Source organism: Hippopotamus amphibius, chromosome 16 (assembly GCF_030028045.1).
Source record: "Hippopotamus amphibius kiboko isolate mHipAmp2 chromosome 16, mHipAmp2.hap2, whole genome shotgun sequence".
NCBI lineage: Eukaryota > Metazoa > Chordata > Mammalia > Artiodactyla > Hippopotamidae > Hippopotamus > Hippopotamus amphibius.
In genome coordinates, this window is record NC_080201.1 from 959,699 (window position 1) to 984,405 (window position 24,707).

At 68.7% G+C, this 24,707-nt stretch overlaps 1 protein-coding gene across 1 annotated transcript in view; it reads left to right on the forward strand.

Moving 5' to 3' along the window:
- The window catches only part of PIEZO1 (piezo type mechanosensitive ion channel component 1), a 52,982-nt gene that overhangs the window by 21,525 nt on the left and 6,750 nt on the right, over positions 1-24,707 (forward strand). Inside the window, exons 2-31 of the mRNA XM_057710722.1 lie at positions 2,752-2,847; positions 7,707-7,829; positions 8,806-8,848; positions 8,975-9,113; positions 12,243-12,411; positions 12,555-12,768; positions 12,870-13,041; positions 13,126-13,239; positions 13,328-13,400; positions 14,083-14,183; positions 14,418-14,678; positions 15,252-15,363; positions 15,477-15,655; positions 15,750-15,898; positions 15,987-16,169; positions 16,523-16,635; positions 16,743-16,897; positions 17,042-17,218; positions 17,612-17,737; positions 17,820-18,020; positions 18,471-18,675; positions 21,338-21,442; positions 21,996-22,149; positions 22,353-22,596; positions 22,665-22,761; positions 22,854-23,025; positions 23,440-23,529; positions 23,600-23,694; positions 23,976-24,047; positions 24,527-24,627. Coding sequence (XP_057566705.1) covers positions 2,752-2,847; positions 7,707-7,829; positions 8,806-8,848; positions 8,975-9,113; positions 12,243-12,411; positions 12,555-12,768; positions 12,870-13,041; positions 13,126-13,239; positions 13,328-13,400; positions 14,083-14,183; positions 14,418-14,678; positions 15,252-15,363; positions 15,477-15,655; positions 15,750-15,898; positions 15,987-16,169; positions 16,523-16,635; positions 16,743-16,897; positions 17,042-17,218; positions 17,612-17,737; positions 17,820-18,020; positions 18,471-18,675; positions 21,338-21,442; positions 21,996-22,149; positions 22,353-22,596; positions 22,665-22,761; positions 22,854-23,025; positions 23,440-23,529; positions 23,600-23,694; positions 23,976-24,047; positions 24,527-24,627 — 4,235 coding nt within the window. The remainder of the gene's footprint in view (positions 1-2,751; positions 2,848-7,706; positions 7,830-8,805; positions 8,849-8,974; positions 9,114-12,242; positions 12,412-12,554; positions 12,769-12,869; positions 13,042-13,125; positions 13,240-13,327; positions 13,401-14,082; positions 14,184-14,417; positions 14,679-15,251; positions 15,364-15,476; positions 15,656-15,749; positions 15,899-15,986; positions 16,170-16,522; positions 16,636-16,742; positions 16,898-17,041; positions 17,219-17,611; positions 17,738-17,819; positions 18,021-18,470; positions 18,676-21,337; positions 21,443-21,995; positions 22,150-22,352; positions 22,597-22,664; positions 22,762-22,853; positions 23,026-23,439; positions 23,530-23,599; positions 23,695-23,975; positions 24,048-24,526; positions 24,628-24,707) is intronic.

Genomic DNA, 24,707 nt, shown 5'->3' on the forward strand with positions numbered 1-24,707 from the left:
CCGCACGAAAGCCCTTCCCCCGTGGGAAGCTGATTCCTCCTCTTGACAAAGAGCAAGGCTCCCTGCTTTGAGGCTAGTTTGCTCTGGTCCCTGCTCCCGTGCTGGCCTCTCACCCCATCCCCGGGTCCTAAGAGCAGGGAGAGAGGGGGGCTGGCGACGTGACCCCAGCCCCCCGTCTCATCGCGGCCGCGGCTGCCCTGCTGGGGCTGGAGGCCAGCGCCCCCAGCGCACGTCCCCTGGGCCAGCGGCCGGGGCTGTGCGGGCGCCACCCGCCTGCCGGTGCCAGCCTCCTGGCAGGGGACCGTCTCGCGGCCTGTCTCTGGGCTCCCACGGCCTCCGTGTCCTCAGCTGCGTGGGGACCCCTGGCGTCCCAGGACACAGGCTCTTTCTCAAGGTCTCTGCCGTGTCCCTGTGGAGACAGTGCCTCCCGCTGGGCCGTCGGCTCTGTGGCCAGTGAACCAATGGCTCTGAGGGGCCAGGGCAGGCCACGTGCGGGCTCTGGTGCCTGGTGAGCCTCCCAGGGCGGGGCAGTGCCCGCGTGGGGCCGCCATGCAGTCCGTCCCCCGGGCTTCCCACACCCTCCCCTCTGACCCTGTCCCCTCTGACCCTTGGTCTCTGATTTCCTGCTTCTGGCAGATGGAGCTTCTAGATTCTTTTCCTCCTGCTTGGCCGGGGGCTGGGGAGGGGCGGGCCTGGCCCCACACACCTCTTTGCCCCCCTGGCAGCCGCAGGCGGGGCTCTGGCCAGCCCCTGCCCTTCTGGTTCTGGGCTCTGAGATCCTTCACTGATTTCTGGGGCTGTTTTTTCTTTTATTTTGGTAAAATACATATAAAATTGACCATTTTAACCATTTAATTTATTGTGGGGGGGCCATGCTGCGGGACGTGCGGGATCTTGGTTCCCCAACTGGGGACTGAACCCGTGTCCCCTGGCGTGGAAGCACAGAGTCTTAACCACTGGACCACCAGGGAAGTTCCATAACCGTTTGTAAGTGTACGGTTCAATGGCGTTGAGTATGTTCTTCATATCGTGCAGCCATCACCACCACGTCTGGGACCTCACATCTTCCCAGACGGAAACCCTCATCCGTGAAGCACTGGCGCCGTCTCCCATCCCGGCTCAGGGTCGGCCTCAGAGCCGGGCCTCCGGCGTCTCCCGGGGCCTGCGCCAGGCTGTCACGGGCTTGGGCGGCTGTCAGTGGTGCTGGGTGCTTGCTCAGCTCTGGTGTCCCTGGTGGATCAAAACGCGAGTACCTCAGGGCAGAGACCTGCAGGATGTGCCCTCAGGAGAGAGGGACCCGGGTGGCTGGGTGGGTACCACCTGGCTGGCCCTAGGGGCAGAACCCAGCCGGCTGCAGAGTGCAGCTCGGGGAAGCAGAAAGGAACCTGAGAAGCCTTTGCCGTAAATGCATTTCCCTCCTGCCTCTCGGGCCCGATCAGATTGATTTTTTTGTTTGTTTTTATGAAAACGCGTCACCGTTGAGAAGCTTTAGATCTCAGATCGTGCCGGTCGCTGTGGCAAGTGTCCGTGGTGGAAGGGGCTTGGCTTCAGGGGTGCTCCGGGGAGTGGGGGGGCGTGGCGGTGTCCACGGAGGCAGTCGTGGCTGTGTGGTTCCCGGGCTCCCTCATTGCTGGGGTGATGGGGGCGTAGGGGAGCAGTGGGAAGGGGCTGAACACCCCACCTGGCCCTGCCCCTGCCCCCTGCTCCGGGGAGGGGGCCTCTGTAGCGGAGTCCGTGGCCAGATTCAGGTCAGCTTGTTCCGGCCCAGGCTGTCCGGACGGCTGCCGAGTAGAGGTCCGGCCACTGCGGGGCTCCCGGTCCACGCCCGGGGGCCTGAGGGGGTGGGAGAGCCAGCCCACCGCAGAGACACAGCCCAGGGTGGGCGTCGACGCCGTGCCCCTCTGCTCAGTCGCGACAGCGGGGCCGCCAGGCTGGGCCTTCCAGGGGCTTGGATCCGTGGTGGGCGCTGGTGCCCGCAGCTGCCTGCTCTGTCCTGGGCGGGCAGGGCCAGGGCACCTGGGCCCGCTTGCCGGCCGTGGCGATAGAGGAGCGGGCTGGGCAGAGGCGGCTCCCGCCCGGGGGCCTCGCCGGGGGTCCCGGTCCCCTCCGGGCAGTGAGCGGGGCTTTCCTGGCCCAGCCCCGCCCCGCCTCGGGCGCCCAGGAAAGGCTGAGCGGCCTGGTTCCTCAGTGATGACCCGAGTTGGGACACACGGCGTCTCCCCGGCGTCCCCCGACCCCCTCCGTTCCTGGGGGCAGGCGAGGCCCCGGCAGCCCCGTGTTCCGTCAGCGTGGGGTGGGTGGGGGTGGGGGGTGGCTCGGGTCGGGGGAGGAGAGGCAGAGCGGCTGCTGGCACGGGTGGGACTCGAGGGCGTCGTGCCGCGGCCCCCGGGGCACGTGCTGGGGGCCCGGCCACGGCCTGAGTGGAGAGCTGGACCCCGAGGTCAGCTGTGCTGTGTGTTGACCGAAAACCTAAAACCTCACAAAGGAGAGAAGGCAAGTCGGGAGAACGTCGTGACCTGAGGGCCAGGCCCCCGGGGGGTGCTCCGTGGGGCGGGCGCCTGAGACGCGCGCGGACGCGACGGCCACACGCGTCGGCGGGCAGCAGAGCCCGACGTGGGTCAGACACGGCGCGCCCCGCGGGGTGACAGGCGCCGCACCCCCGGCCGAGAGGCTCGGGGGCCGAGGGTCGAGGGCACGGGGCTGCCCGCCCCCCCCAGCGGCCGTGCTGACCGCGGCCCGTCTCGCCCGCAGCCTGCCTGTTCCGCGTCAACGCGCTCTCGCTGGTCTACCTGCTGTTCCTGCTGCTGCTGCCCTGGTTCCCGGGCCCCTCCCGGCGCGGCGTCCAAGGTAAGGGCGGGCGGGGCTCTGGCGGGGGTGGGGCGGGTGAGCTGTGAGCTGTGTGCATCGGGGCCTCAGAGCTCTTTGTCCGGGTGCCCCTGGGGGGGGGGGGGGGGAGGGGGGGGGAGGGGGAGTGTCCCGCCCCGGCAAAACCGGGCAGGGATGACCTTCTCTGCGGCTGAGGAGCTGCTGGTGGAGGACGCGTGGTCCCGAGTTCCATTCTTCATGGTGGACCCTTGGCTGGTTTCAGGATCTCTATTCTGAACGTGCGTCGCGGGGGCCGTGCTGAAGGACATCCCTGGGGTATCCCCCTGGTCGCGAGCTGGGCCGCTTTCCCACGAGGTCCCTACCCCGTCCCAGCGCCGTCCTTGCAGCCTGTCTGCCCCGAGCGGCTTCCGCCCTCCTTAAGGCCAGCCACCGTGCCGGCTTCCCCGCCCCGCCATGGACGCGGGCCCCGTCCACGTGCACGCGGTGCTCTGCGGGGCCTCGGCTTCCCTCTGACCACCTTGTCGTGGGGGTGACGGGGCAGCTGGGCGCACGGCCATCTCCACCTGGTTCCGAGCTCCTGCAGGGCGGCCTCTGCGTCTGCCAGGCGGAGAGCTGGGAAAGCCCGTCAGGGTGCCTGGGCCCCCGGGACGGTCTGGATGGTGGCGGCCGCGGCACAGGCTCGTCCGAGAGGGTCTGGGAGCAGAGAGGGTCCCCCAGTAGGAGGGCGCCCCGCCCCCTGCCCAGAAGGGCAGGGCAGGTCCCTGTGACGGGAGATGCAGGCCTGCGCAGGTGGCACAGGGAGGGGCGTGGCCGGGGGGCCCCTTTGCGCAGGGCCCCCACCAGCCACTCTCCGGGTGCTCCCGGGTCTGCTTTTGTCCCGGCTTCTCCGCGAGGACAGGTGCCCGGGCACTGCTCTGTGCATCGTGGGTGGAGAAGGCTGTTAGGTTTCAGAGGTGACGAGAGGCGCCCAGGAGGCTTGAGAGAGGGTCCCCGGGGAGCGCGTTGTCAGGGTGTGACCCGTCCCAGGCCCAGCGGGCCGAGGCTTTGGCTGAGACCCCCGAAGGGAGCCCGGCCCACGCGTGCTGCCCCCAGGAGGTGCTGGGGCCTCGGGGGTGGCCTGCGGCTGTGAGACCACCACACGGTGTGTCCCTGCTCGGAGTCTGAGTCCAGCACGGGCCTCACGGGGAGAAAGCCCAGGTGTCGCAGGGCCGGTCCCTCTCGGAGGCTCCGGGGAGACTCTGTGTCTTCATCTTCTCCAGCTTCTTGGCTTGGGGCCCCTCCCCCACCGCCCAGGTTGGCGATGACTGTCCAACGTCACCCCCCGTCACTCGGATGCGGCCCTCCTGCCCCCTCCACGGTCGGGACCCTGGGGTGACACTGGGCCGCCCGGGGCCCGGAGCAGCTCCCTGCTGGAAGTCCCGCCGATCGGCAGCCTTGGTTCCCCTTTGCTGTGTCAGGGAACCTTCACGGCGGCCCGGGAACGCGGCAGGGATTTTCCTGGGGGGGGGGGGTCATTCTGCCTTCCACAGGGTGACAGGCCACCGCCTCCCTGGCCTGCGGCATCTGGCGGTAACCCCCTCATCAGCCTCTGCCCTCGCTTGGGGCGCTCACGCGGAGCCCTGATCTTGGAGTGCGGGTAGAATTCAGGGGAGGGAGCCCAGCACAGCTGCAGGGCTGGGAGTCACGGGGGACCCTAGGGTGGACCCCTCCCGCGCCGGCTGCCACAGCTGCCTCCGGACTCCCAGCTCCCCGCCGAGCGCTGCTGGGCGGAGTCTGCCCACACCTTCCTCCCCTCCCCTTCCCAGAGCCTGTTCCCAGGCTCCTGGCCCAGAGCTGCGTGTTCTGTCCGCGTTTCATGCCCCGTAGCGATGGGGAACACGTTCTTCTAGTTGGCCGTGGGGGAGCACAGGCTCGCGGCCAGGGCAGGAGCCCAGCGTGGGAAGGGGCGGGGCGGAGGGCTAGGCCCCGGGAAGACCGTGGTCCATCTGTCCGGCCTCAGAGGCCCTTCCGGGATAGGGAGGCTGCCGGGTTTTTCCGGGTGGGAAGGAGGAAAATGTGAGGCCTGGCCACGGGGTCACGGCTGTGCCGCAGCTGGGCCTTGGCGCCAGCACGGGGTGGAAGGTCTGAGGCTTCCCGGGCCCCCGCGGGCACCCGCTCCTGGCCCCATCCCCACGGGGGTGTCAGCCTGACCCCAGCTGTCCGTGCAGGGCTGAGAGCGGGTGGGAGCGCCCACCTCTGGCTGTCCTCAGGAGCATCGCAGCTCCTTCCTCCGTCGTTCTGCTAGGTGACGGGTTGGCGGCCGTGGGCCACGTGAGCCGCGCAGGGCAGGGCACGGCAGAAGCGGCAGGCAGACCCGAGGGTCAGCTCCTGGCGACCTGACTGACGTTTAGGCCCTCAGGGAGGCCCCGTCCCTGCCTTAGAACAAAACCCAGCCCCGTAGCCGCTGTTGGGAGAGGGTGCCCCTGCCCTCTTTCCTCAGGTGCTGTGCGGGTGCGGGGCCTGGCGGGTAGGTCTGCTTCCCTTCGCGGAGCGGGCAGCGGGAGCGCTCCTGCGTTCGCTGGGGTGAGGGGTGAGAGGCTCTGTCGTCCTGCCCAGACCTGCGCCCTCCTGCCTGTGAGCAGGCCACGCCCCAGGTTCACCAGAGCAGACCCCCTCGGCCAGAGCCTCGTGCCCAAGCTCTGATGTCTGCCGTGGGGGCCCCGTCCCTCCCTGCCCCCACCCGTGCACCGTCCTCGGTGTGACGGGGCCTCGAATGACCGGAAGACACCCCTTCCCTCGGCTCCCGTGCATCAGGAGGGCAAGGTCTGCAAGCTGCCCACCGTAGCCGCGGAGCTGGGCGTGGGGTGGGCGCCACGCCTGCAAGGAGCCTGGGCTGCCCCAGAACAGGGTGGCGGGAGCGGGGCCTTTGCGGAGCCGGGTCCTGCCGAGGGTGGGGCGCCCTGGAGTGTTTGCAGGGTGAGCAGCCGCGTCAGGAAGGTTTGGGGCTCAAACCCCAGGTGCCTGCTCTGGGGCAGACAGATGCTCTTTGCACCTGCCGCAAGCCTCCCAGCCCCACTTCCTGCTTCCCCAGGGCTTCCTGCCTGAGCCCGAGTCCCTGGAGGAGAGACTGCTGTGTAACCCCTCCCCTGCACGACAGAGGTGGGGGCGGCCTGCCCGCAGAGGCAGGCCCCGTCCTTCCACGGCACGCCTGCCGCTCAGGCCTCACGCGACCGAACGCGTGACCCCAGGTCAGAGAGAGGCAGGCAGCGCTTCCAGCATCTGCAGTGGTCTAGCGCCCACACACCCTTGACACACACACCTGCCTGCCTGCAATGCTTGCGCCTTCTCACACTCAGGGCCGGGCCTCGGAGTCCGCTGGGGTGGACGTTAACGGTCACCTGCCGCACCATTCATCCCTCCCGGGCAGCTCAGGAGCCCCACACTGGCCTGGCCCCTCTCTTCCCTTTGAAGTCAGAGCTGCCTTCTGGCCTCCCCCAGCACTGCTGTCAGCCGTCCCTCTGTCCTCTCATCCTTCATGCATCCATCCATCCAGCCGTCTTCTAAGCCGTACATCCTCCCATCCACCTATTCACTCATATATCCATGTTCTAATCCACTCATCTATCCTCCAATCCATCCATTCTCTCATCCACCCATCCATCCATCCATCCTCCCATTTATCTATCCCCACCCAACCTCCATTCACCCATCCATCCATCCATCCATCCCTCCTTCAGTCCATTTCTCCATCCTTCCATCCTTTTATCCCCATCCATCACCCATCATTTTCGCATCCATCCATCCTCCTATTCATCCATCATCCCTTCTCCCATCCATCCATCCATCATTCCACCCATCAGTCTGTACATCTGTCCATCCACCCATCCATCCATCCTTCCATCCATCCATCCATCCATCCTCCCATCCGTCTGTCCAATCATCTGTCCTCCAGTCCTTCCATCCGTCCTCCAGTCCTTCCATCCATCCATCCCCATCCATCCCACCATCACTCATCCAGCCCTTCTCCAGTCCACCCGTCCATCCATCCATCTCTTCTCCCAACCATCTGTCCTCCCCTCCATCAATTCATCTTTTTTCATCCATTCATCTATCCCTCCTTGCATCCATCCATCCTCTCCTACGTCTGTTTCCCATCCATTTCCTCACCCATCCATTTATCCATTCTCTTATCCGCCTGTACATCCTCCCATCCATCATTTATCCTCCCATCCATTGGTCCCCATCCATCACCCCATCGCTCCCCCATCCGTCAGTCCATCGTGTGAATGTGAATTCCCAGGGCGAGCCGCCTCTCGGAGCCCGAGGCTTTGTTCTGTGGGCAGGAGGGCATCCCAGCTTGGGTCAGCGGGGTGGCGGAGTGCCGGCAGGGCCCCCCTGGGTGGTGCGTGCTTTCAGCCCACACTGGGGGTGAAGCGGCGCCCTGCTGCCAGGGCCAAGCAGCAGCGCCGGTGTTCCTGAGACGTGAGCAGACCTGAAGGGGGCCTTTCCCTCCTGCACCGGCTCTGCCCCCCGCTGCCCCACGCCCCAGGCGGGGGCAAGATCCAGGTGCAGGCTCCGTGCGCTGTCGTCTGCTTGCTTCTCGCCGTGTGACTGTGGGCAAGTCACGTCACCTTTCTGTGTCCGTTTCTCTGTCTGTAACCTGGGGTCCTGATCGTGCTGGACCACGGGGCTGCCGTGAGTGGTCCGTGGGACGGTGCAGGAGGGTGGGCGGCGTGAGCTTGCTGCTCACGGCCCCTGGAGACCCTGGGCCCGTGCTGGTCTTGGGCCGGGGCACGCAGCCTGGCTCGGGGCTGATAGCCAGGGCTGCTCCGCGCCCTCCCCACCCCCACCCCCCAGGCCTGGCCGCGTGCCGGCCTCACCCCCGCCCACTCTGCCTGCAGGTCACGCTGGTCGCCTCCTCCGAGCCCTGCTAGGCTTCAGCCTCCTCTTCCTGGCAGCCCACCTCACCTTCCAGATATGCCTGCACACTGTGCCTCGCCTGGACCAGCTTCTGGGGCCGAGCTGTGAGTCACCAAAGGGCCAGGAAGCAGGTGCCGGAGGGCAGCAGGCTGGGGGGGAGAGCCGGTGGCCTCCTGAGCGACTGGAGGGCCCAGGCAGGGTGGGGGAGCCGCACGCGCCTCAGAAAGGCCAGCTCTGCCTCAGGGGCCGCCCTGCCTCCCCTGGACGTGGCCTAAGATGGGCCGCCTCTGAGTGCCCATCCACGAGGTACGTCCAGCACAGATGGTGCGGGTTAAGGACCCCGGGCACAGGTGGCCAGGGGGCTGGGCTGAGACGGCGGCAGTGCTGGTCGCAGAGCCCGGCGTCCGGCTCGCAGGGCAGCCCCGGTTTCCTCGGGCCCCCCGGGGCACAGAGACACGGCCGGGGGTGGGGGCGGTGTGGTGCCCAGCCCCCGTCCTGCTCCCCTGCACCCCGTGGGTGGAGTCCCCGGCCGGCACCCAGCGCTCCCACCTCCGCGGACACCAGCGCCCCAGTGCTCAGGTGACCGCGCCCCGGGCTCCTATCCCCACCGCCCGGTGGAGTCTCCCACCTGCACGTCCCGCCGGGCTCGTGGCAGGCAGGGTGTCCCACCCGGCTTCCCATTTTCATTCCGTGAAGGTCTTGTCTCTCCTGCAGTTCAGAAACTGGAGAGACGTCAGGTGCCTTGAGGGCCCTCTGGTCCCGGGGACTCTGAGACCAGCCCTCTCCACGCAGGTCCCATTCGGGCTCCCAGGCAACAGCTGGCCTCGTGCCGTGGGTCTGAGAGCCCGGCCCAGCCTCCCAGGCCACTTCCGGCCCCACCACAGCCACACGGCGCCTTTGATCTGGTGCCCGGCTTCCCCTGGCGGGGCCTCAGTTTCCCTACCAGCGCAGGCAGTGTTCTCGAGCACCCAGGACGCCAGGGGCTCCGTGCCTCTGCAGCTCCCGAGCGCCTCCCGGCAGCAAGGAGGAGTTTCTCGGCACCCACCCGCCTGACTCGGTTCCCCTGTGCTCTCTCTGCAGGCAGCACCTGGGACACCGTCTCCCAACACATAGGGGTCACGAGGTAAGAGCCCCCCAGCCTCCCTCGGGGACTTGCTGGGCCCAAGGCTGAGGCCTCCAGCTCCCGGGGTGCCCCCCTGCCGGCACCTGCCCTCCTGAGCCGCCCGCGGGCTGTCCCCGCCCTCCACAGGCTGGACCTGAAGGACATCCCCAGTGCCATCCGCCTGGTGGCCCCCGACCTGGGCATCCTGGTGGCCTCCTCCCTGTGCCTTGGTGTCTGCAGGCGCCTCACGCGGACAGCCCGGCAGAGCCCGTGCGCCCAGGAGCCGGTGAGGGCTGGGGGAGTGGGGCGCACCCGTGTCCCAGCACTTTGAGCACAATTTTACTTTCTCTTCCCTCCTCCTTTCCTCCCTCTCTCTTTCTTTTTTTAAATTTAATTTTGTTTCATTTATTTTATTTATTGGCTTCATTGGCTCTTCGTTGCTGCACACGGCCTTTCTCTAGTTGCGGCGAGCGGGGGCTACTCTTCATTGCGGTGCACGGGCTTTCTCATTGCCGTGGCTTCTCTTGCTGTGGAGCACGGGCTCCAGGCGCGTGGGCTTCAGTCGTTGTGGCGCACGGGCTTCGTTGCTCCGCGGCACGTGGGATCTTCCCGGCCCAGGGATCAAACCCGCGTCCCCCACGTTGGCAGGCGGATTCTTAACCACCAGGGAAGTCCCCCTTGCTTTCTTTTTTTTTAACAAGTGTGGACATTTCAGTTGTTAAAGCCCATACGCACGCATCATGGAGAGATACGACACCAGAGGAGAGGCCAAGGGCACACTGCGTGGGGGCACTAGCAGTGCAGCACGTGGTCCCACCACGAGCGAGGACCCCAGGCAGCGTCTGTGCCTTTAGAGCTGCTGCTGGAAGAGGGTCTTCGGGGCCGCAGGGCAGGAGGGAATCAGCGATGTTGGAGGGCGGTCTATGCCAGCCGTCAGGGAGCACCTCTGGACAGACAGATGAATGGATGGACAGGTGGATGTTTCAGAAGCCACACCTACAGCAGGGGCGTCGGTGGGCTTGTGGACGAGGCAGGGGCGGAGTGGGCTCAGAGGCCTGAAGCAAGGCCCTCCCTCGGCGTCCTTGGGGGCCCTGCTCTGGGGGGGTCTTCCCTCCATGTCCTCTCCTGACCCTGCATGAGGGCTGTGGTCTCGAGCCCAGTCTGGGCCGAGTCCAGTAGGACCGAGTTGGTCTCCAGGGCTGGGCCAGGTCTGTGGCCAACCAGGGTCCCTGCCCGGGAGGCCCTGGGGGCCCCAGGCTCATGCCCTGAGCCCGTGTCCACTGGCCCAGCAGCTGGTGCTTACAGACATGGCCTCAATCCGCAGAGAGGAGGGGCCTTCCCAGCGCAGATCGGGGATGGGGCCCAGCCTGCAGCTGGCCTGCCCATCCCCCAGGCCTGCAGGGCAAGGCTGGCGCCCCCATTTCAGAGGAGGAGACGGAGGCCTGGAGGTCAAGTGGCTCTTCCAGGCACTTGTGGGGGTTGAGCAGGGGCTGGAACTGCCCTTGGGGCGGCCCCCCGACGAGGCGGCCCCCTCCATTCCCCGTGGCACGTGGGCACCGGCGGGTAGCAGGCGTGGGGGCCAAGGTGGCCCCCGGTTTCCTTGTTCGCAGAGCTAGGCCTTCCCGGAGCAGCTCTGCCGGGAAGGGGCTGGCTTGCTCCCCACGCCCGGGGTGGGCGGGTGCGGCTGGCCCCCTGCTCCACGCTGCCCAGCGCCCCTCAGAGCACAGGGCCGCCCTGGGGGCTGGACTGTGGCCCGGGGGCGGCCGGCCTAGGCAGACCTCAGAGCAAGGCCGTGGGGGCCCATCCCAGGCGCTGAGCGTTAAAGGCAGGAGCAGCCTCAGTGCCCCTGTGGGACCGCGCGATGCAGGGCCACAGCGGGCAGCTGCCCTCAGTCTGCATGGACGCGCCCGCGCTGAGCTGGCACCCATGTCCGTGCCCGCCCTGAGGGGGTCACTCGGGCCGCAGTGGGAGGTGCGGCCTGGGGGGCTGGCTGGGTTGGACGCTGCAGGCGGCCCGCAGCACCTGTCCTGCCTGGCAGCTGCCTCTGTTCTTCCCACTCCCAGAAACGCTTATGTTCCACAGCAGCTTTCCCAGGGCCGGGGCCAGGCTGTGGGCGGGGGTGAGCGCAGGCCTGGCTGCAGCACCTCCCGGCGGCTGCCCCCCACCCGCTGCATTCCAGGACCTCCGGGGGGGCCCCGGGTACTGCTGGGACCCTAGGGCTGGGCCTCCTGGCCTGGCCTGCCCCCTCCCTCCCCCCAGGCACGGCTCCGTGGCACTTCCCCGGGGCCTGTCCAGTGCTCCACCCTTATTTGACAGGCGGGAAACAGACTCAGAGAGGTTGTGGGGCTCACCAAGCCGGCACAGCGGGGAGACTCAGAGCCAGGGTGTGACAAGGGCCCAAGTTCTAGATGGGACCTGGGCCCAGGCGTCTGATCCAGAGTCTCTGTTCTTTTTTTTTTTTAATATTTATTTTTTTGATCGTGCGGGGTCTTAGTTGCAGCAGACGGGCTCCTTAGTTGTGGCATGCGAACTCTCAGCTGCAGCATGCACAGGGGCTCTAGTTCCCTGACCAGGGATCGACCCCGGGGCCCTGCAGTGAGGGCTCTCGGAGTCTTAACCACGGAGCCACCAGGGTCTATGTTCTTTCTGCCTTCCCCTGGCCTCCCCGATTCCAGGAAACAGCTCTGTTCTGGGAGGCCTGAAGGTGGGACCAGGGATGCCGGCCCTGGCGGGTCCCTGTGCCCCGCAGGCAGGTGAGGCCAGGAAGGGCCGGCCAGGTGTGCCCCCCGTGCCCCGGAAGCCCCCCGGGCAGCAGCGTGGACGCAGGCTGCACCCTGGGTGCTGTCCCTCCTGGCTGTGTGATTCGGGGTCCCCTCCCGGCCTCCACTGCTGTCCTCACAAGGAAGGTGCTGTGGGACGAAGGGGAGGGGTGCGGAGGCGCTCCGTGACCATAGCGCGAGGTGCACATGTGGCCGTGCCGTGCACTGCTTTCCTTCTTCCTAAAAATCCCCGCGCGGGCCCTCTCAGGCCAGGGCACTGGGGACAGATGCAGGAAGCTGTGGGCCTGTCTTGTCCTCGGGGCCCCCGGGGGCAGGTGGGGTGTAAAGAAGAGGGACTTGAAGGGCTCCAGAGTAGTCTGAGGTCAGCCTGCACGGGTCAGTTGTCTTGAGCGCCGGGACCGGGCAGGAGCGTGTCTTGCTGCTGCAGCGGGCCACCTCCAGGGCCGTGAACCTGAGTGAGGTGGTAGGTGGAGCTGGGCGTGGAGGGCGCACGGGTCCACACGCGGGACGGGCCGGTGGCCCTGTGGCCTCGGAGGGCCCCCGGTGGGTGGGGGGTGGGGCAGGGGTGGGGCTGCAGGGGTGGCCCCCCTCCCTCCCCGTGCACCTGATCTCCGCCCTCCCCGTGACCTTGGCAGGATGATGACGATGGGGACGTGGACACCGGCTCCCTGGTGGGGCTGCGGGAAGGCCCTGCCCTGACCCCGACGCGGAGGTCTCGGCTGGCCGCCCGGTTCCGGATCACAGCCCACTGGCTGCTGGTGGCCGCTGGGCGGACTCTGGCCACAGTGCTGCTGGCGCTGGCAGGTACCCACGGGGCGGGGAGCTGGGACCCCACCCTTGACAGCCACCCCGGGAGGGGGCTCGGCATCCGAGCTCCCCGCTGACCAGCGACGTGGCCGCACGGTCCCGGCCAGGCGTGACCCTGTGCGCCTCTGCCCGGCCTGCAGGCATCGCCCACCCCTCGGCCTTCTCCAGCGTCTACTTCCTGCTCTTCCTGGCCGTCTGTACCTGGTGGGCCTGCCACTTTCCCATCAGCCCCCTGGGTTTCAGCACACTCTGCGTCGTGGTGGGCTGCTTTGGCGCCGGCCATCTCATCTGCCTCTACTGCTACCAGACGCCCCTTGCCCAGGCCGTGCTCCCACCTGCCGGCGTCTGGGCCAGGTGAGGGCACGCCCACGGGGCCCCTCCCCGCCCCTCGCCCCCGCCCTGCCCGCCCGGCCCCTGTGACCTTGCGTAGTCGGTGACACACCTTCTCTGGGCAGGGTGTTTGGTCTCAAGGACTTGGTGGCCCCCGCCAACTGCTCCAGCCCCAGCGTGCTGGAGCTCAACACCAGCCACGAGTGGCCCGTCTTCGTGAGCCCTGGCGTCCTGCTGCTGCTCTGCTACACCGTGACCTCGCTCCTGAAGCTGCGAGCACGCCAGCCTGCGGGCCGGGTCAGCGCCCCGGACGGTGCCCTGTGTCCCCCGCCGCCCTCCGGCCGGGGTGAAGGGCTGAGCACCCCCCTCCGGTCTCCACAGGGGAAGTGGGCAGCCGGGGATGACGAGGAGCGGGCGTTGGAGCTGAGCACGCTGGACCAGTGGGCCCAGGGCCAGGCCGGGGCTGTGGCCGCCAGGGAGGAGGAGGCTGCCCAGGTGAGGGGTCTGGGCTGAGCGTGGGGGGGGGGGGGCAGCATCCCGCCCCCGTCCGCGGGCTCGGCTCACGGGCCTCGCTCGTCTGCAGCACACGACGCCGGACCCCGAGGACAACTGCATCGTGCACGACCTCACCGGCCACAGCCCGGTCCGGCGGCCCTGTGAGTGCTGTGTGGCCACCCCGGTGCTGCCCCCTGGTGGCCTCGCCCTGTCGGCTCCCCCAGCTGCGCCCGACTCCGGGGCCGCCCAGGGCTGGCCTGGTGGCCGTGCTGCCCGTGGACCCCGAGGCCACGTGGGCGTCTCCAGGTCTCCCCTACTCCCTGCCTGCCTCCTCGTCCCCAGAGGGGTTGAGCGCTCCGTCTCGGGCTGGCTCTTGTGGCCCTGGGAGCTGTGCAGGCAGCATCCCCAGGGCAGGGCTGCGTGGTTTTTTTGGGTGCTTTTTTCTCTCTGCTCTAAGCCTCGATTGCCATTTTACGAAGCAGGGGATGAAGCCGCTGGCCTCGGGGGCTGGCCTGGGCATGTGGATGCGCGCAGCTGGAAGGATCAGGGCCGTCTCGTGCACCCCGTCCCTCCTGAGTCTTGGAAGCCAAGGCCTGGAGCGGGGCGAGGGCTGGCCAGGGTCCCACGACACACCGGGAGCGGGGTCGGACAGGAGCCCTGAGCCTTTTGCCGGCATTTGTGCCCCCAGTGCCCCCGTGAGCCCGTGCCAAGCGCAGGCCCCCCTCCCCCTCCCCCTGGGCTGCATTTTGGGGCCGAGTCGGGTGTGGGCGGGGGGCTCTGCCTGTGCTGGAGCTTCCACAGTGGAGGTCCCGCCTCCTGGTGACCCCTGCCCTCACCCCTTAGCGCCCCCCAGGCCGGCTGAGGCTAGAGAGACGTCTCCGTTGCACGGGCTGGGCCACCTCATCATGGACCAGAGCTACGTGTGCGCCCTCATCGCCATGATGGTGAGGGTGCCACGCTGGGGTGGTGTCCTGGTGCCGCGTCGCCAGAGACGGGCGGGGCTGTGACCTGCCGGGCCGAGCACGCGGGCGAGCGTGTGTCCGTGCGGTGGGCGTGTGGGTGTGCCCGGGCCAGCAGGGTGGGCGTGCTTTCCCGTCTGGGCGCCCCCTCGGCCACCGGGGGGCGCGGGGCCTGGCGTGGGCCGGCCGTGTTGAGCAGCCCTGCGCCCGGCCCTGCAGGTGTGGAGCATCACATACCACAGCTGGCTCACCTTCGTGCTGCTGCTCTGGGCCTGCCTCATCTGGACGGTGCGCAGCCGCCACCAGCTCGCCATGCTCTGCTCGCCCTTCATCCTGCTCTACGGGCTGGCGCTCTGCGGCCTGCGCTACGTGTGGGCCATGGACCTGCAGCCCGAGCTGCCTGCCGCCCTGGGGCCCGTCAGCCTGCGCCAGCTGGGGCTGGAGCACACCCGCTACCCCTGCCTGGACCTGGGTGCCATGGTGAGCGCGCCCCCGCCCTGCGGCTGCCTCTGAGGGTGCCGCTCATCAGCCAGCTGGCAGCGCAGTGGGTGCTGCGGAGGCCGGGGTCCGTGGCTGGCTGTCACCAGGGCCATGTGGCCACCCCGGAGTAGCTGCTCAGTGAGCATCTGCTAAATGAACGATGACCTTGCGTCGTTGTCGGTGCCGTCCCGGCTGCCTGGCACGGGCTCCATGAGCACTGCACGCAGCCCCAGGTGCTCAGTGAGTCTGTGCCTGTACCGTGTCCCCTGTGGGGCAGGTCGTGGCACCTGGACATCTGTGCCGCTGCGGGTCACGTGCTGGGGGCCTGTGGATCATACTTCACCGTGTGAGCCCGGAGCCCGCGAGAGCACGCACGTGTGCAAACGTGTGTGAACCGGTGTTCACCTGTGGGCCTGTGTGCAGACTGTGTGCGTGCGGCAGCTGCCGTGTAGGAATGCGTGGGAGTCTGTGCAGGAACTCGTGTGTGCGCACATGAGGCTGGCGCGTGGGGGCCATCTGGGCTCGGCTTTGGGGGTGCCAGCGCCCCCACTGACGCTGCCCGCCCTCTGCTAGCTGCTGTGCACCCTGACCTTCTGGCTCCTGCTGCGCCAGTTTGTGAAGGAGAAGCTGCTGAGAAGGGCGCGGGCCCCTGCGGCGCTGATGGAGGTCACCGTGGCCGCCATGGGTGAGCAGGCTGGGCGGCGGGGGTGGGGTAGGGCCCCTCCCCCCCACCCCCCGCCCGGTCCTGAAGCCCTGTGGTCCCCCCACCGCCACCGCCACCGCCACCCCGAACTGCAGAGCCCACGCGGACGCGCACGCTGCTGCGGAGCCTGGGGGAGCTGGTCCGGGGCGTGTACGCCAAGTACTGGATCTACGTGTGCGCCGGCATGTTCATCGTGGTCAGCTTTGCCGGCCGCCTCGTCGTCTACAAGATCGTCTACATGCTCCTCTTCCTGCTCTGCCTCACCCTCTTCCAGGTGCGGGGGGCGGGGCCGGGCGGGCGGGGTGGGGCTGGGCGGGCAGGGCGGGGCCTCGCGGGCCGACCTCACCGGGCCGTCCGGCCGGCGGCAGGTCTACTACAGCCTGTGGCGGAAGCTGCTCAAGGCGTTCTGGTGGCTGGTGGTGGCCTACACCATGCTGGTGCTGGTGGCCGTCTACACCTTCCAGTTCCAGGACTTCCCCGCCTACTGGCGCAACCTGACCGGCCTCACGGACGAGCAGTGAGTCCGGGCGCGGCGGGGCGGGGCGCCCTGGGGGCCGTGGGGGCCGCGCCGCCGGTGCTGAGCCCCGCCCCGCCCCGCCCCGCAGGCTGGGGGACCTGGGCCTGGAGCAGTTCAGCGTGTCCGAGCTCTTCTCCAGCATCCTGGTCCCTGGCTTCTTCTTGCTTGCCTGCATCCTGCAGCTGCACTACTTCCACAGCCCCTTCATGCAGCTCACCGACCCCGAGCACCGGCCCCCGCCCGGCACCCACACCCCGCGCTGGGCTCGCAGGTGCGCCCCCCCACCCCCCCCCCCGGGGCCTGGGGGCCTGCAGAGCGTCCCCTGGACACGCACGAGGGAAGGCCTGTCTCAGGGGGAGCCCCGGAACAGGGTTAGGGCCTCAGCCACCGCCTTCAGGGGCCAGGGCCTCGGGTGCTGGAGGTTTTCTCTGACCTGTGGGGGTCACAGGTCAGGATGTCAGCCGGGCCTCACACCCCCACCCAGTGGCTGCAGCATGGGGGTCCCAGAGCTGGGGTGAGGGTGCAGGTGGGGCTTCTCTCGTCCCTTGGGAGGTAGGAATGGGAGGGGCTGCAGGGCCACCCCAGGAGTGTGGGTGGGAAGGACACTTCGGGGCCCTGTCCCAGGCAGGACACGGTGAGCGGGACCCCACTGCTGCAGCAGGAAGAAGAGGACGAGGCGCCCAGGGATGACGGGCTGGACACGGCCGGCCCCCACCAGGCCATGCAGGTCCTGGAGGGTAAGTTCAAAGTGCCCAGACCCTGAGCCCCATCTGTACGTGGGGCAGGACAGCCCAGGCCCGCGAAGCCCCATCCCGTTCTCCTCACTGTCCCCCCAACCTCCCAGCCAGCAAGTGGGGCCTGGTGGCCGAGCGGCTGATGGACCTGGCCACCGGCTTCTCGGACGTCCTCGCCCGCGTGCAGGGGCTCGCACGGCGCCTGCTGGAGCTGCACGTCTTCAAGCTGGTGGCCCTGTACACCGTGTGGGTGGCCCTGAAGGAGGTGAGTGCGGACACACGCGGGCGCCCTCACGGGCCCCCTGGAGCCGGGACGGGCGGGTGACTGGGGGTCGCGGGCCCACGGGGAGGGCACCACTCTGTCGGCCCCCGCCCAGCCACCGCCGCCCGCCCGCCCGCCCGCCCGCAGGTGTCGGTGCTGAACTTTCTGCTGGTGGTGCTCTGGGCCTTTGCGCTGCCGTACCCGCGCTTCCGGCCCATGGCCTCCTGCCTGGCCACCGTGTGGGCTTGCGTCATTATCGTCTGCAAGATGCTGTACCAGCTCAAGGTCGTCAACCCCCACGAGTACGCCAGCAACTGCACCCAAGTAAGCCCGCCCCCGGGACGCAGGGGCTGCTGCAGCTCGGGGGGTGGGACGGGCGCGGAGGGCCCGCTCCCCGGGCCGAGGCACCCGGCTCCAGAGGCGCGTCCCGACCCGGCTGACCCCCTGACAGAAGTGTAGATCCTGGCGTGAGGGGCACAGAGGCCCGGTGGCCCTGCAGAGGAGGGGGGCGCTCAGGGAAGCCCGCGTGTGGCTTTCCCTTCACTCCCCCGGCCCCAGACCCCCTGTCCCGTTCCCCACCGAGGGAGGCTCACGGCCCCCCAGTCCCTGCTGGGGACGGCTGTGCTCGGGCCCAGCCCCATCGGCGGGGCTGCGGGTCCCTGGGGTCAGCGTCCCGTTCCCAGCGGGGAGCCAGTGCTGATGGTGCTGCGCCCCCAGCCCTCCCCCAACAGCACGAACCTGCAGAAGACGGAGATCCAGCGGTCTCTGCTGTACCGCGGGCCCGTCGACCCCGCCAACTGGTTTGGAGTGCGGAAGGGCTTCCCGAACCTGGGCTACATCCAGGTGAGCGCCGGGCGGGTGGGCCAGGTGGGGTGTTGGGGCCAGGGGGCGGGTGGGGCCTGACTGCGCCCGCCCCGCCCCCCAGAACCACCTGCAGATCCTGCTGCTGCTGGTCTTTGAGGCCGCGGTGTACCGCTGCCAGGACTACCACCGCCGCCGGCAGCCGCTGGGCCCGCTGCCCGCCCAGGCCGTCTGCGCCGATGGCACCCGCCAGCGGCTGGACCGCGACCTGCCCAGCTGCCTCAAGTACTTCCTCAACTTCTTCTTCTACAAGTTTGGGCTGGAGGTGAGCCGGGCGTCGACCCTCGCCCCACCACGTGGGGGCTCGGCCGCTGAGCGTCCCTGCTGCCCTCTGCGGGGCCTTCACGGAGCAGCTGCGATGGGCAGGCCCGGGGCAGGGGGAGGGGCGGACCACCAAGGGTGCCGGGTCCTCCGGCTGAGTCGGCCTTGCCCGGAGAGGGGCCTGCAGGGTGAGGACAGGGGCCGGGGCTGCGGCTGGGGACGGACGGTCTCGACTCTGCCACGGAGCGCCCCCCTCGGTTCCCCTACCACGGAGACGCGTCCAGCCTCTCCATCCCCCCAGGAGAGTGGCCCGGGCCGTCACGGCCTGGACCACCGCCCCCCACCCTGGGCACGACACCCTACTGCCCGAGGCCGCCCGGACACACAGCCGGGGGGCCCCGCCCCGACTCACTGCGTCCCCACCCCAGTCACCTCGCCCCGCTGCCACCCCCAGATCTGCTTCCTGATGGCCGTGAACGTGATTGGACAGCGCATGAACTCCATGGTCATCCTGCACGGCTGCTGGCTGGTCGCCATCCTCACCCGCCGGCGCCGCGAGGCCATCGCCCGCCTCTGGCCCAACTACTGCCTCTTCCTGGCGCTCTTCCTGCTGTACCAGTACCTGCTGTGCCTGGGCATCCCCCCTGCCCTGTGCATCGGTAAGCAGGGTGGCCTGCGGGCTGGCATGTGTGCGGGGGGTGCAAGGCACGCGTGGCTGCGCTCACCCTGGGCGTCCCAGCTCCTGGAGTGGCCTCGTGCGCCTGGCTTCCCCTCCACGGATGCCGTGGGCTGTAGCCGTGCAGGCTTTTGGGGGCGGTGCCGGCCCCTTGCGGGTCTCCCTGAATCCATTCTTTTCTTTTTGCCCAACGTTCTATTTTGAAAATTTTCCAACAACCAGAGAGGTTGGGGGAACAGTCCAAGGAGCAGGTGTTCGCAGGCAGATGAAAGCCTGTGCGGGGCTGCACGCCCAGGACGCCTGGGGGGGCCCTCTGTGCCGTGGACGGTGGCCACACACGGCCGTCCGTCCGTGGATGACCCCCGGTCTGATGCGCCGTCCGTGCTCAGCAGCCAAGTCCTCAGGGCCACGCCCCGACAGCAGCGGGCTCTGCGCAGGACCTGGCGGGAGTGCTTGGCTGTCCTCTCCTCCCGTCACCTCTGGTCAAGACCATCCCAGCCTCTGTCTTTTGTGACCTTCCCAGAGTCAGGCCAGGGGGCTTGCAGAAAGCCCTGAACTTGGATCTGGGGGTTGTGCCCCAGCACTTAGACGCCCGTGAACACTCGGGCAGGAGTGGCCCACGACGGGGGAGTCAGCGGGCCTTCAGGGCCTTGGGGGCCCCCAGCCCGCCCCGTCGAGGGGCTGGTGCTTGGCCTCGTGTGTCCACGTCTGCACCCGCTGACCTCCCTGCCGTGGGCGGGACGTCACGAAGGGGCCGTGTTCGATTTCTGTTGTTCCTGCTGCGTTCGTTAGGTGGCTTCTCTGTGAGAAGGAGCTTTGGATTTCTTCCCCTCCCCGCTCTGTTTCCTGTTGTCAGGGGTGCAGGGTTCTGTCTGAATACCGTGTAACCCGTCCTGTGTTCCCTTTTACGTCCAGAGCCTCTCAGAGGTGCCTGGGGAGCCCTTCAGGTGGGCACTTTGATGTCTTCCGTCAGTATCTTTGGAAGTTAGGTCCCTGCCCACGAGATGCGCCTTCTGGTTTACAGCCTGTGAGTTTTGGCTGAGGAGTCGCAGGAGCAGAACAGAGTTCCTCAGCGTCCTTCACCCAGGTCCCCCCATGTGAACGTCAGCCTCTGATGCGAGCTGGCACGGCCACCGGGGTGAAGGCCCAAAATGGGTGCCCGGCCGCCAACCGCAGCTGGAGCCGTGGGCCGCTCCCCGTGCTTGGCCCCATCAGACCCCTCGGGCGGGCTCCGCAGGCTCCTGTCTGTCTTTCACCACGTTGAGACTTTGGGGAGCGGGCGATGTCCCTCAGCCCGGCCCCATCGGGTGTTTCTTCCTTAGGCAGGTCGTGCTCTTCTGGCAGGAGAGCCCCAGCCGTGAGTCGCCCATCCCGGCGCGCCACCGTGGGGCCGGTGTGTCTCACCATGGGCGAGCCCTCACCGCCCACCTCAGCCCTGCGTCTCACTATCGCGTGTTTACTGCTGGGGCGAGAACTGGGGACGTGGCAGGGGTCCTGGTGCCGGCGCGCGCGGCGGACCTGCCCACCAGGGCTGCTGCTGTCCTAGCGTGGATCCTCTTTCCATCTCCTGGGAAGAGGCGCCGCCCCCTCTCCACACGGGCCTGTTCGGTGCTTGCGCGTCTGTGCGGACGCGGGCCGTGCCTCCTGGGCTCCCCCGCCCCCTCGCTGGCGCCCCGTGCGCGTGCCATCTCCGCGCTAGCCCGGGGACACACCCTCCCTCTCGGTCACACCAGATGCCGCTGCCTCCGGGGCCCCCCGCCCCACCCCCGGGAGATCAGCGCCCAGCCCGGGGAGCCCGGTTCCTTTCACTGGAGGGTGACGTCCAGAAGCCGAGACCTGGCCCCGGGGTGTGCGTGTCGCCACAGGGGGGCCCTGCTCCTCGGCCCCCGGGCTGGGCAGTCTTCAGTGGAACGCCGTCTCCGGAGTCACGCGGGGCAGCTCCCTTCTCCCCGGCCCCTCCTGGGAGGGGTGTTGTACGCACACTGCCTGGGGAGGTCACCGTCTGCCTGGGCTCCGTCCTGGGCTCCCCCAGCCCGCAGAGCTCCCTCTGTGGCGCTGACCAGCGCGTAGCGGTGTGTGTCCACCCCCGGGTCCCTGCCCCCCACCCCTGGCAAACACCGTGGTCTCCGTCCCTGTGGTTTTTGCCTTTTCCAGAGCGCCATGTGAGTGGGGTGGTGTCACCTCTGGGTCCGGCTCCCCTCATGAGACGCAGCTGAGGCGCGTCTGGCTGGGCCCGGATGGCGCTTAGCTCGTGTCCCTTGCTGGGCAGTGTCCCGTGGAGTGGACACGCCGTGTGTGGACGGCATCGGGCCTTCCCGGGTCCGGGATGAGGTGCTGTGGGTGTTTGCTCCCTTGCTGGCGCACAGGTGTTTGTGTGGCCGTGGTTTTCACGTCTCTGGGCTGAGCGCCTGGGGTGGTCCTGCCATTTCCCCTCCGCACCGGCACTTGGCGTCCACGTGGTTTTATTGCAGCCGTTCTGATGGGTGTGCCTCACGCAGGGGGCGCCTGGGGCACATGTCTGTGAGAACCAGGCTCTCAGGGCCTGTGTGCCCTGGAGACTCCCTGCGGGAGCGGGTGTCCGAGCGACCCCCCGGGACGCCGGGGATGGGTCGGGACGGTGGGTGACGCGCGCCCTCTGCCCACAGACTACCCGTGGCGCTGGAGCCGCGCCATCCCCATGAACTCGGCGCTCATCAAGTGGCTGCACCTGCCTGATTTCTTCAGCGCTCCCAACGCCACCAACCTCATCAGTGAGTCCCTTGGCTCCTCGGGCACACGTGCCGCTGCCAGCTGTGCAGCTCCCACGGGGTGGGGGCGGCGGACTCCGACCCTCCTCTCCAGCCAGCAAGGGCCGCGTCCAGGGCTCGCCGGCGGGTCCAGCCCTGCAGCTGCCCGTGGGGGTCTGTGTGCTGTGAGCGAGCCCGGTCCCACAGGCCCGCCGCACAGACGCGCATCTGCTCACTGATGTGGGTGTGGGCGCGGACACGGGTGTGCACGGACGATGGCACGTGGCATGCAAGGCTCACGCTGGCCTCATTTCCTGACACGCGTGTGGGGAGACACGCGTGTGGTGCTTGTAGATCCGTGTGTACACACGCACGTGTACACAGACCAGAGTGGTCCCTGACGCCCACGTGCCCATCCACACTGTGTGTAGATGCCGCTGGAAACATGCGTGCACGCTTCTGCCCAGCCCCCCACGCACTCCAAGGCCTGGGGGACGGGCAGCGCTGGGCAGGATGTGCCTGCGCCCCGCAGCGCTCCCCGGGCGCGGCGCGGCAGTGGCCTCCCGTGTGCCTACAGGTGACTTCCTCCTGCTGCTCTGCGCCTCCCAGCAGTGGCACGTGTTCTCCGCCGAGCGCACGGAGGAGTGGCAGCACGTGGCCGGCGTCAACACCGACCGCCTGGAGCCGCTGCGGGGGGAGCCCAACCCCGTGCCCAACTTCATCCACTGCAGGTGGGCGTCGCAGAGGCTGCGGGGCCGAGCCGTGCCCGGGCTCCAGCGGGACCGAGCCAGGACGCACATCACCAGCGCTGCCCCTGTGGCCGGGACGAGGCGTGGACGCCGACCTCACAGCCTCCCGGGAGTCCCTCCGGGCCTGGGCTTCGGGGGAGGCGGTGGCGACGCGGGCCTGCACTGACCCCCGTTGCCGCCCGCAGGTCCTACCTCGACATGGTGAAGGTGGCCATCTTCCGCTACCTGTTCTGGCTGGTGCTGGTGGTGGTGTTCGTCACGGGAGCCACGCGCATCAGCATCTTCGGGCTGGGCTACCTGCTGGCCTGCTTCTACCTGCTGCTCTTCGGCACCAGCCTGCAGCAGAAGGACACGCGTGCCCGCCTCGTGCTGTGGGACTGCCTCATCCTCTACAACGTCACCGTCATCGTCTCCAAGAACATGCTCTCGGTGAGCACGGCCCCCGGCCCCCGGCCCCCGCCCCGGGGGCGCTGGCTGACCCCCCCTCCCGCCCGCAGCTCCTGTCCTGCGTCTTCGTGGAGCAGATGCAGAGCAGCTTCTGCTGGGTCATCCAGCTCTTCAGCCTCGTGTGTACCGTCAAAGGTTACTACAACCGTGAGTGGGCGAGGGGGGCGGCCGGGGCCCCAGGGGCACTCGGGGACACGCGCGGCTGCCGGGACCCTGACCCTGCCGGCGTCCGTCCACAGCCAAGGAGATGCTGGGCCGCGACCAGGACTGCCTGCTGCCAGTGGAGGAGGCGGGCGTCCTGTGGGACAGCGTCTGCTTCCTGTTCCTGCTGCTGCAGCGCCGCGTCTTCCTGAGCTACTACTTCCTGCACGTCCAGGCCGAGCTCCGCGCCACCGCCCTGCAGGCCTCCAGGTGGGCCCCTGCCGCGCCCCTGGGCTGCTCCTCTGTGATGTGGCCCGTCACCTAGAGGGAGACCTGAGGGACAGACCCGCTACGACCTTCTCAGAACGTTGGTGCACAGCCTCCGCCCCAGCTCTGCCCCCAGCGGGCGTTTGGAGCCGGTGTGTGGACGCTGTGCTGGCCCGAGGGCGCCTCCCCGTTGGAGGGCCTTCTTCCCTGGTCCTGTGCTTTGGCGGATGGGCCCGTGGTTTCCCGTCCCCCGTCTCCTACCCCGTGAGACTGGAGGCTGCAGGAGGGCCTCCCTCTCGCTGCAGCAGCCGACAAGGGGGGTGTCACGCTGCGGGTCTGGGCCCCTCGTGTGAACAGGCAGGACCTGGGCTGCCAGGCTGAGCCGGAGCTAATGCCCCCACCTCGCTGCCCCCACAGGGGCTTCGCCCTCTACAACGCTGCCAACCTCAAGACCATCGAACTCCACCGCAAGGCGGAGGAGAAATCGCTGGTGCAGCTGAAACGACAGTAGGTGCTGGCGGGGCCGTGGGTTTCCCCCAGCCGCCCGCCCGGTGCTGAGCCGCCTCCCGCCCCGCAGGATGGAGCGCATCCGAGCCAAGCAGGAGAAGCACAGGCAGGGCCGGGCCGGCCACAGCTGCCCTCAGGGCTCCCCGGGCCCCGGCCAGGAGCCAGGTGAGTGTGGACGGAGTCTCAGGTCCCTGTGTCCTCGCGTCCACACCCGCTAGAGCCTGCCCACGTCTGTGCCACGTGACGTCCCACGGGGCTTCCGGCCCATCCGCCCTGTGCTGTGTGGCCACTCTCTGTCCCCGCAGGCCACGTGGCTGGCCTGTGACTCTCTGTGTGCACTTGTGGACTGTCCTCCACCCCGCACGGCACCACGAGGCCCTTTCGCCGCCCTGGGGGCTCCCCACACCTGTCCACGCTGGCTCACGCCCGCCCCGCCCCCTCCACAGGGCCCGGCAGTCCAGGGGGCTCCTCCGCGCCACAGCGACCGTGGTGGCGGCCCTGGCTAGACCACGCCACAGGTACTGGCCCCACCCGGCCTGCCCTGACCTCCCCCTCAGAGCTGCCGTGCCCTGGCTGGCACCTCCACGGAGCCTGCCACGTGGGCTCTCAGGCCTCGCGCCGAGCCTCGAGCCTCGCGGTTACCAGGGGCCGTGCCCCCAGCCACAGGCTCCGTGTCCGTCCCCTCTTCCCAACTCCTGGGCTCGGGCGTCTGAGTTTTGGCTGCCCTTCCCGGCCTGCTCCCGCGTGTCCCGCCTGCCTGTCTCGTCCCACCGCTCCCGCCTGGGTCCTGTGCGTGCGCCGCCACCCCTCAGGGGAGGGTGGCACGTGGGCCTTGGCGCTGGGGTCACAGACGGCCGAGGGAGCCCAAGCCGGCCAGCACGGCCAGGCTGTTACTGGACACGCCACCGAGGAGACGGACTTGAGGGTCTGGGGCAGGGAGAGGGGTGCAGAGCCCAGGCTTTGGGGATGGCCAGCTCTCATGCCCCCCCACCCGCAGTCATCCACTCCGGAGATTACTTCCTGTTCGAGTCAGACAGCGAGGAGGAGGACGAGGCCCAGCCTGAGGACCCCCGGTCGTCAGCACCAAGCGCCTTCCAGGTGAGCACCTGGGCCCGGCCAGGGCAGCGCGAGGACAGGCACCCCCAGGGCCTCCTGCACCCACAAGTCAGGTGGAGAAG